This window comes from Salmo salar, chromosome 01, assembly GCF_965601325.2.
Source record: "Salmo salar chromosome 01, fSalSal1, whole genome shotgun sequence".
NCBI lineage: Eukaryota > Metazoa > Chordata > Actinopteri > Salmoniformes > Salmonidae > Salmo > Salmo salar.
The window spans coordinates 27452101-27462406 of record NC_138291.1 but is presented as its reverse complement, the minus strand read 5'-3'; the positions used below and the strand labels follow the sequence as shown (position 1 = coordinate 27462406).

Genomic DNA, 10306 nt, shown 5'->3' with positions numbered 1-10306 from the left:
TGGAAAATGTCATGGATACCCCCACTCTCAACTTAAACTGGTGACTGAACTAAGATTTGTTAAAGGCAATGGTATTGCTGTTGTGATTAGTTGTGTAGTTTTGGGTACCGGTAGTTAGGAGTACGGCAAACACCTTATTTCTTTGGTTCCTCAATATACATTTACCATATTACAATGTAGGCTATGTGTTACAGCACTACTTTTGGTGTCCCCCTCAGGCAGGGGCGAAAATCTGATATCAACTTTGGGGGGGACAATTACATGACATTTTCTCAAGAGCAATTCCTGAGGGGGACACCAAAAGTAGTGCTGTAACACATAGCCTAGATTGTAATATGGTAAATGTATATTGAGGAACCAAAGAAATAAGGTGTTTGCCGTACTCCTAACTACCGGTACCCAAAACTACACAACTATTCACAACAGCAATACCATTGCCTTTAACAAATCTTAGTTCAGTCACCAGTTTAAGTTGAGTGGGGGTATCCATGGCATTTTCCAATTATGTTCCTATTTTACAAGTAAAAAAAATGGAGAACCTTTCATAATGTTGCCAAACAAAGACTCAACAAACTTACCTGAGACTCCCTGTCTATGCCAGTCTGTCCCTGCATATCTGTCCCCAACTCTGCTGTCTGTGTGCAATCTGTTGCCTGCTCTGCCTAATGACATCATTGTGAAACATTTCCATTAGAATTTCATTTCTTTATTATGAACATTTTATCAACTAGTCTTTGAGATATTAGGCTACTAGGATTCTTACTTTGCGTTTTGGTGTAGTGAAAAATACTCTGATGTCCGTCTTTTATTTTTCTGCCATTTTTCTACCTGGCTGGCTGGCTACACACACACACAGTGTGTAGGTTATTTACAGTAGGAGATGGGCTTCTATCATCTTATCTTTTATCATTCTATTTGGGCTTCGATCTAAAAGGTAGCTAGCAAATGTGAAACGGATTAAAATGACAAGAGTTGATAGCTGTATGAGTTCACCATTTACATAACATATGCTGCAACCTTTTGTAATTTTAATAGTTTGTTTCATATTGGCTGGCTTCCAACAATAGCTGAATTTGCAAAGCTAGCGAGCACCAATTCAGTTTCAGTGGTGTTTGCTATAATCTTTGCTACCTGGGTTAAATCAGTTTATCGCTAACCTTATCACAGGGACTTTGAAGCACTAACTTACGTCATCTGCATGCTGATCTCGGAATAAATTAACCATAGCAAAGATTCCATCTTTGACGAGGCCACATAAATGGAATAGGTACTAGCTAGCTTAATAGTTAATATTTGCGCGCTAGCTGTGCATATTCAGCTAGTGTGTGTGCGCGATTGACTGGATTAACCTCACGTCAGTTACGTTCATTGAGTGCCTTTCAGACAGTGGCTACGACCCCTCTGTTACCTTGCCAGTGGATCAAACCATTGTGAGGAAAAGGGTGGGGGGGTCGCAATCTTTTGAAACTTAAAAACGCGCTGTTAAGTGTCTATAATCAGCACAATTGCTTTCATTGCGTATTATTAATATTATTTAAATTACATAGTTATGTTTCAGTGATATATTGGGGGGGACAAATCATATTTTTCCCAGGATGGGGGGGTCGTGTCCCCCCCGTCCCCCCCGCGATTTCCGCCCCTGCCCTCAGGAATTGCTCTTGAGAAAATTTCATGTAATTGTCCCCTGCAAAGTTGATATCAGATTTTCACCCCTGCACTCACTACGGGGGCAATAGAAGCAATGCCAGCACAATAACTGTTCGTCGGGAGCTCAATGAAATGGATTTCCATAGCCGAGCAGCCACACACAAGACTAAGATCACAATGCGCAATGCCAAGCGTCGGCTGGTGTAGTGTAAATCTCGCCGCCATTGGACTCTGGAGCAGTGGAAACGCGTTCTCTAGAGTGATGAATCACGCTTCACCATCTGGCAGTCCAATGGAGAAATCTGGGTTTGGCGGATGCCAGGAGAACACTACCTACCCAAATGCATAGAGCCAACTGTAAAGTTTGGTGGAGGAGGAATAATGGTCTCGGGGTGTTTTCATGGTTTGGGCTAGGCCCCTTAGTTCCAGTGAAGGGAAATCTTAACGATACAGCATACAATGACATTCTAGACAATTCTGTGCTTCCAACTTTGTGGCAACAATTTGGGGAAGACCCTTTCCGGTTTCAGCATGACAATGCCCCCGTGCACAAAGCGAGGTCCATACATAAATGGTTGTCGACATTGGTGTGGAAGAACTTGACTGGCCTACACAGAGCCTACACCTTGACTGGCCTACACCTCAACCCCATCGAACACCTTTGGGATGAATTGGAACGCCGACTGCAAGCCAGGCCTAATCGCCCAACATCAGTGCCTGACCTCACTAATACTCTTGTGGCTGAATGGAAGCAAGTCCCCGCAGCAATGTTCCAACATCTAGTGGAAAGCCTTCCCAAAAGAGTGGAGGCTGTTATAGCACCAAAGGGGGGACCAACTTCATATTAATGCCCAAGATTTTGGAATGAGAAGTTCGACGTACAGGAGTCCACATACTTTTGATCATGTAGTGTATGTTAGGACTAATCACACGTCAAGACAGGAGATAAATAAACTGTTAAACTAAATATACATGTTGATATTAGTTGTCAGGGGTCTTTACTTCCACAATATTCTGTGTATCTCTAATACCTTTTAAGATTTTTTATGCTAGATGTTTTTCTAAGGTGTCTTTCCATCTGTTTAACCAGAAACCAAAGCCTTTGCTTATTTATTTTTTTGGATGGAAAATGGTAGAAACATTTATATATGCCTTAATTTCTCCAAAATATAGAAATAAAGCTTTCATTTGACACCGAATTCGATGGACTAATTTGAACTTCATGTTAATGCTCCTGGGGTCTTTTACATGGAAATGCCCAGTTCGTACATTCATTTTTGGACTTATAAATGTATGAAATGTACCCATTTATTCATTTTATTGTGATTTGTTTTACTCCAATGTTTTTAAACAAAGTAAATGTAAACAAACACTATAAAGCCTCAAAAAGCCTCATGGATTTCATGCATGGTCAGTTTCATGGATCGCCAGTCCTTGCATCCCTAAGTGTCTCTGAATTTTGACCCTTTAAGTTACGCTAAAACTACACTTAAGAAAAATAGAGTTTACTTAACTAAAGTGACTTTGAAAAAGTTAGGTCACTACATCTCAACTATTTTGTGAAAAATGATCATATCTAAATCTTAAATGTCATAGACTACAAATTGCATGAAAAGATCACTCTGGAGTCAGATGCTACCAGAATGTGTAATTTGGCCTACTAAAGACAAGTGAGAATAAGGCAGGCCTGATGCCGAAAAAGAAAGGAAATTCTTGCCTACTGTGCAAAGAAAGTAGTGTGTAGTTACACACTGGCTATTATTTTAATGAGCTTTGCCCCCAAACATGTCCAAATTTGGTTGGACCAAATCTGAACCAATAGTAGACGTCTATGCTCTGCTGAGTCCCCAACAACCGGATGTTCCGCTTTTCAGGGGAAATGGAAAGAGAGCCTGTGACACAATTTCCGTTTTTGGAGATTAACAAGGCGACACTCCATCTTAACTCCTTCTCCACATTTATTGGATTGGTTGAACAGTGCTGAAGAGAACCTCCCCTGACCGTTTTTTTTTCTCGTCAAGGACTAGTTTAATGCGTTTCTTTTACGCCTGTTACGTTAGGTTAATGTTTTACACGTTTGGAGATGAAAGTACAGCACAGTAGAGCTCAGTAGAGTACAGTACACTACAGCAAAGCACAGAACAGTAGAGTCGCGTATAGTTCAGTTCAGTACAGAATAGTACAGTACAGTACAATACAGTTTATTATACTGTACTCATTTACATTTTTACATTTTAGTCATTTAGCAGACGCTCTTATCCAGAGCGACTTACAGTATTGAATGCATACATTTCATACATTTTTTTTTTTTTCTCTGTACTGGCCCCCCGTGGGAATCGAACCCACAACCCTGGCATTGCAAACACCATGCTCTACCAACTGAGCCACAGGTAGTGGCTAGTGTGCTCTACTGTACTGTACTGAACTCTAGTCTACTCTACTGTACAGTACAGGAGTGCACTGTACTGAACTATAGTCTACTAAAAACATTGTTTTACTTTACTGTACAGTGCTCTACTGTGCTGTCCAAACTTGTGAAACATAGACGTCTATGATTGGTCCAGATTTGGTCCGTTCCAGACTGGACCATAAAAACAAAGTTTGTGGACGTTGAAATCAAGGCCAGGGCGGACTGACCAAATTTCAACTACTTTTCAACTTCCATGGACATCCGGTGTTGGTCAGTGCTCAGTGGGTAAGGAGAGAAAGAGAGGGAGGGGTTGTCTAGACTGTTTTCACACTTGCTTTGACCACCAGAGGACAGCAACATGAAGAAAACAGGATATTCATTTGAGCCAGTTTGCTACAGCAGTTAAATAATCCTGCAGCAACAGGAAATGTGAATTATTATGTGGATTATAATTAATGAAATACGCAATATCTTCCTTTGCATATTTCCATTACTGATTTTAATTTACAGATTTGGTAACAGAATTTGAGTTTTAATCACTTCATACTAAAATCAGTAAAAAAACACTAATTGGTAGGTCTACCTTTATCTGTTACTTTTGTGAACTTGTATTATCCTCCCACCTCATGAGGGAGAGAAATAAACCCATTTTCGGTTTCGGTAATTGCTTTCAAAGACATTGGGAAGTAGCCTAAGTATTTGGATATTTATTTTATTTTAAAACACAAGTAGTTGGATGTTGGAATGTATTTGGAAATACACTTGGATGGTATTGACATGCACTGTATATGAAAATACTCAACACTCCCATGCATTTGAACCCAGGTCTGTTTGGTATTTAAAATATTGTATTTGGAATATTTTTTAAATAGTAGGCTTTTTATAGGAAATTATTTAAAAATACTTTCAAATATTTACAACAGAAGTAGTTGATTCCGGACATATTATTTGAAAAAAAAACTGAAATACACAGAAAGTATGTATTTAAATAACAAAGAATAAAATACACATGTATTTGAACCCTGGTCTGCGTCTAATATAGAACTAACAACGCATGTGTTACTTGAGTAATTTTTTATTAAGGTATCTTTACTTTTTTTATTTGACTTTGCTCACATTGAAATAAATGTCTTATTAGTATTGCATGTAATAATGCAAGAAACTGACACTGTATTTGATTTGTGGCACAGATAACTCTAGTGACCACAGACCTGAAGGTCACCTGACTGTGGCAGAGTTTCAGCCATACAGGAAGAATCTCCTACTGAGTTAGTAACCTCATGTTTTATACTCTATTGTACACATTTAGCTAACTGAAGCCAAAGGTTTGCATCATTCGTTTTTTCATTAGGTAGCTAGCTATATGATCGATGTAGCTCAACAAATAGATGTCTCCCTTCCTCAGATGATAATGAAATTGAGGAGAGCCATGTCAACATTGTGGTCATTGATGAGCTCCGTGAGAAGCTTGGTCCTGCTGTGAGTACCTAACCCTCACAATTACTGTTTAATTTCACTTCGCCCCCTGTGCGTACGCTTCACTGTACATAGCCTATTAGCACACAGACGTGGATAACATCTCTGAAGAAAATGAAGCTGTAATGAGTCTAAGGAGGTGTGTGCCCTTTGTCCTGTGGGGAATGATCTCTAGTACCTTGCTTGGTCATGCTCTCTCCACCTAGATGATGCACATCTGGAAGCAGCAGGTGATCGAGATAGGAGCAGACGGGGTTGGGGCGTTCCAGCACGAGAGAGTCTGTTGGCTGCAGGTGAGGAAAAAGAGACAGAGCTCTAATTAATCCTTCCTAGGCTTTTGGATATGAATATGTTCATCATTTTCTATTTCACATTATCTATTACTTGTCATGAATGGAACTTTGAACTGCTGAACTATATCTAATCTCCTTTGTAGATTGCCACTAAGAACAAGGTGTACCTCTTTGACATCCTGATGCTTGAAGCCCGGGCCTTCAATAACAGCCTGTCCATGATCCTGGAAAATAACCACCTAGTAAAGGTGACTAATGTAGACAGGAGATTATTATATTAATACATTTGACTTCTACCTTATGTAATTTCACCTCTGTCTGTGTATTTATCTTATTCAGGTCACCTATAGCTGCCAGAGGATTGCCGGATGTCTGAGGGCTCAGTTTGGAGTAAATCTCAGCAACGTCTTTGACACGCAGGTACTGTATTGTAGAAAATGTATGATCCTAGAGTGTGCAGCCGAAGCTTTGTTGTTGTTCTATGAATGTATTCTTACTGCCCTGTAGGCATAGACCGAGTGTTACCCTCCCAGCCTTATCACTGTGATGTGTTTGGGTTATTTCTCTATAGGTGGCAGATATCATGTGCTTCTATACAGAGACAGGTGGCTTCCTGCCAGACAGGGTCAGTACTCTACAGGAGGTGGTGAGCCTACATCGGAAGATGCCCTCATCACGACTCTCTAACAGCAATATTTAGACTTAGGGATGCCAGCCGTTAGATAAAATACGTAACGGTTCCGTATTTCACTGAAAGAATAAACGTTTTGTTTTCGAAATGATAGTTTCCGGATTCGACCATATTAATGACCTAAGGCTCGTATTTCTGTGTGTTGTGTTATTATATTATAATTATTCTATGATTTGATAGAGCAGTCTGACTAAGCGGTGGTAGGCAGCAGCAGGCTCGTAAGCATTCATTCAAACAGCACTTTCCTGCATTTGCCAGCAGCTCTTCGCTGTGCTTCAAGCATTGCGCTGTTTATGACTTCAAGCCTATCAACTCCCGAGATTAGGCTGGCAATACTAAAGTACCTATTAGAACATCCAATAGTCAAAGGTATATGAAATACAAATGGTATAGAGAGAAATAGTCCTATAATAACTACAACCTAAAACTTCTTACCTGGGAATATTGAAGACTCATGTTAAAAGGAACCACCAGCTTTCATATGTTCTCATATTCTGAGCAAGAATTTAAACGTTAGCTTTTTTACATGGCACATATTGCACTATTTCTTCTCCAACACTTTGTTTTTGCATTATTTAAACCAAATTGAACATGTTTCATTATTTATTTGAGACTAAATTGATTTTATTGATGTATTATATTAAGTTAAAATAAGTGTTCATTCAGTATTGTTGTAATTGTCATTATTACAAATATATAGAAATTGGCCGATTAATCGGTATCGGCCTTTTTGGTCCTCCAATCATCGGTATCGGTATCGGCGTTGAAAAATCATAATCGATCGACCTCTAGTCTGTACTATACCTGTAGGAGGACAAAGAGGTATGGTACATGCGTCCCTGCCCTGCGTCCCTGCTGAAGGTCATGGCCCTGTCGGTGAAACATCTGCAGCCTCTGAGGCTGGCTGACTACACAGGCCTGGTGGACTCCTACCTTAGCAGCAACCAAGTCAATGAGCTACACACACATGACCCAACACACAACCGCCCAGATAAATAAAGGACTTACATCCTCAAACATCCAGACTCACTGACTCATTACTGTACACATGACAAATGGCAATGTTGATGGAAAACATTGTAATAGTAGAGTTAGTGACATAAAAATGAATAGATCTCAATGACAGTTATTATCTGAGATATACATGTCCCAGTGTGTTGAGATGATATAGATGCTTATGTGCTGCTTTGTGTATCTGTCTACAGAGCAGTGTTCTGGAGCTGCCTAGGGAGCTGCGGGAGTTGAAGCACATGCGGCAGGAGTGGGCCATCGACCGTTACCCTGTCACTGAGCAGGGCCTGCTGGAGCGCTCCAACCCTAGACCCCTACCCCCATCACAGGATGGGCAGGGCCAGAACACAGCCACCCAAAGACAACCTGACCCCCCTGTCCCCACAGCAGAAGAGCCTGTAGTCCCAGGACCAGTACCAGGGCTGCAGGCCCCTGCAGAGCAGAGACCCCCTGTCCCAGCAATACCCGTGGGCATCTGACCTCCATGCTATGCCCAGTGCCCTGACCCCAGAGGTCTAGCAGAGCTCCAGGAAACAGCCATCTGGAGTCGTCAGCCAGCAGCTCTATCAGGATCAGGAGAACCAGGACTCATGGAGATAGTGATGGACACAATGGCAGGCAGAGGGAGGTCTCTGATGAAAGATCCAGCACCACCAACCCTCCCTGCCTTCCTCTCCTTGGGAAGAGGCCTGGTTTTCCCGATACCAGCAGCCCAGGTCCCCAAGGAGAACCCCAGGGTCCTAAAGACCCAGGCCCCAGTGGGGAGGGTGGAGGTGCCTGTCCCCCCAGGCCCAAGACTCAGCCCAGTACAGTGAGCTGTGCCCCAGCAGGCTTCCCTTTCTCCTGCCATGCTTGAAAACATCCCTGGGGCAGAGAGAGGCCTCTTCATCCAGTAACCCCAAGGTCTCACCTCTCCCCTCAGTCTCTCCTTAATTTCCTTTAGAAAGACTTAAGAGGACCACCTATGATTGTGAAGGGTTGGTTGAAAATTACTTTTGTAATTGTTTATTCTACAAAGACCACTAGATGGCAGTAAATTGTCAATTTTGTTTGCAATATAAATTGCATCAATGTTTGGGGGGAAACAGTAGTGTTTCAGTTAAATGGTTTTCTATTTCAAATGGAAAAATGACAGTAGATTCACATCAAATTAAAATTGGATGAGTGATATTTTGATAATTCTGTATCATGGCGTCTAGTTCACCTCATTTGAGTACATTTTTTTTGTTTATTCAAATTGCTGTTCACACTTGTTACAAATTTAAATGAACCACCAGTTCAGTACTATGCTTATTGTGATTCTGTGTTTCTCTCTTTCTGGCCTGATTTGCGTGAGTAATGGTACATTCTGAATATGTTAAGTGCAGTCATTTCACTTGGTAATAGGGTCCTCAGCGTACAGTGATATTCTGCTGGGTTACAGCCCAATAATGTCGAACTAATTCCTTTGATATGACTACATGCAGTGGTACTACACCCATCAATGCATACCAGCCATCTAGGAAGACCATATATGCAGCACTGGCAGAATTATCATTCTACATGTTTCTTCAAAGGAAACCTCATCAGTTAATTGTGGAAATAAAACTCATTTTTATGGTGTTAATCACATATTTTTTTTCTCCTCAAAAGTCCAATGGGAGGTTGTGTTGGGACATGTTAGAACATAACACCCAAAAGCTAAATGCATTTAGCTTATGATGATTAATTGCCTAAAAACTTGGCTTCTTGGCTGCTATTAATTGAGGCTGAAAGCTAAGGAAAGCATTGATGGATTTGCTGTTAATTGAGGAAAAACATTGTTTATGGAAGGTTCCTTTGATTACAGATGACTGGAAAACCATTAGAGTTGGCACGGAATGAATGCAGGACGTTGACATTATTAAATTGATATTGCCTGTCTGCAGCACTAATCACTCAAGAAGTTCAGATGGTGATGATCACAAGTACCCAACACCTGCCATGTTTTACACAGCAAACAAAGCCTTGTCTTATCAATCTACTATCGGTTTCCTGAATAAGGATCCTGCAATGCGGATATTACACAGATGTTCCACAAACAGCCTCTTTGAATTAATTTTCGGAGGTACGGTTCGGGAACAAAACAGGATATTAAGACAAAACAATGTGTTCAAACAGCAGCAGGGTGCGCGGTACAAATGGGGCCCACATTAATCACATCTTATTGCCATGGCTATCTAGATATAGCAGCTTGGGCCTGTGCCAGGACCCCTCATTGAAAGCATGAAACAGATAAAGTAGGCTTTTAATTAACTAGGAGGGAGCAGAGCACAAAGACCCATCTCTCTTAGCAACCACTTCTCCTCAGCTTCTGCTAGGGACTGGATGGATAGATCCTGGATCCTTCTCATACTCTTCACCTCCTCGGCCTTTAGATCTTATTTTAGATATCAGAATCATCTTTATTCACCAACTACAATTTTCCTTAGTGAGAAAGTGCTGCCAGCATGCAATAAACTGTATACAGAATACTTAGTCTTCTTAGACATCATACAGAATATACACTATCACAACTGTCTTGTTTCAAGTGATGCGACTGAAAATACAAATCCAATGAATTTAGTATTGAAACACTGACAGAGGCTGTAAATGCAGGAGGGTGCACTAAGGGTTTCTCGAGGCTCTCTTCCCTGTTGGGTTTTGTCAGTCAGTCAGTATATATAAAGTGTACTGTATTTGGTTGGCAGAAATCACATGGCCCAGTCCATTGTGTGCCATACTCTTCCTGTTCCTGAAATTGCCAGTCTGTCATTGCCT

The 10306-nt window shown here is 41.0% G+C and overlaps 1 protein-coding gene across 1 annotated transcript; it reads left to right on the top strand.

Moving 5' to 3' along the window:
- Positions 1-4050: 4050 nt before the first annotated feature.
- LOC106599786 (piRNA biogenesis protein EXD1) lies at positions 4051-9134 on the top strand. The gene is made up of 8 exons (XM_014191121.3): positions 4051-4342; positions 5248-5325; positions 5463-5536; positions 5740-5826; positions 5970-6074; positions 6166-6246; positions 6398-6451; positions 7723-9134. The coding sequence occupies exons 4-8, from the start codon at positions 5740-5742 to the stop codon at positions 8005-8007; spliced, it is 612 nt and encodes a 203-aa protein (XP_014046596.1). The 5' UTR covers positions 4051-4342; positions 5248-5325; positions 5463-5536; the 3' UTR covers positions 8008-9134.
- Positions 9135-10306: the final 1172 nt, after the last annotated feature.

Excerpts from the sequence above, each read along its gene's own strand:
- LOC106599786 (XM_014191121.3), top strand. The coding sequence starts at position 5,740 with ATGATGCACATCTGGAAGCAGCAGGTGATCGAGATAGGAGCAGACGGG. Across the intron at positions 5,827-5,969 it reads AGAGAGTCTGTTGGCTGCAG|ATTGCCACTAAGAACAAGGT; the intron begins GTGAGGAAAAAG and ends TCTCCTTTGTAG. Across the intron at positions 6,075-6,165 it reads AAAATAACCACCTAGTAAAG|GTCACCTATAGCTGCCAGAG; the intron begins GTGACTAATGTA and ends TATCTTATTCAG.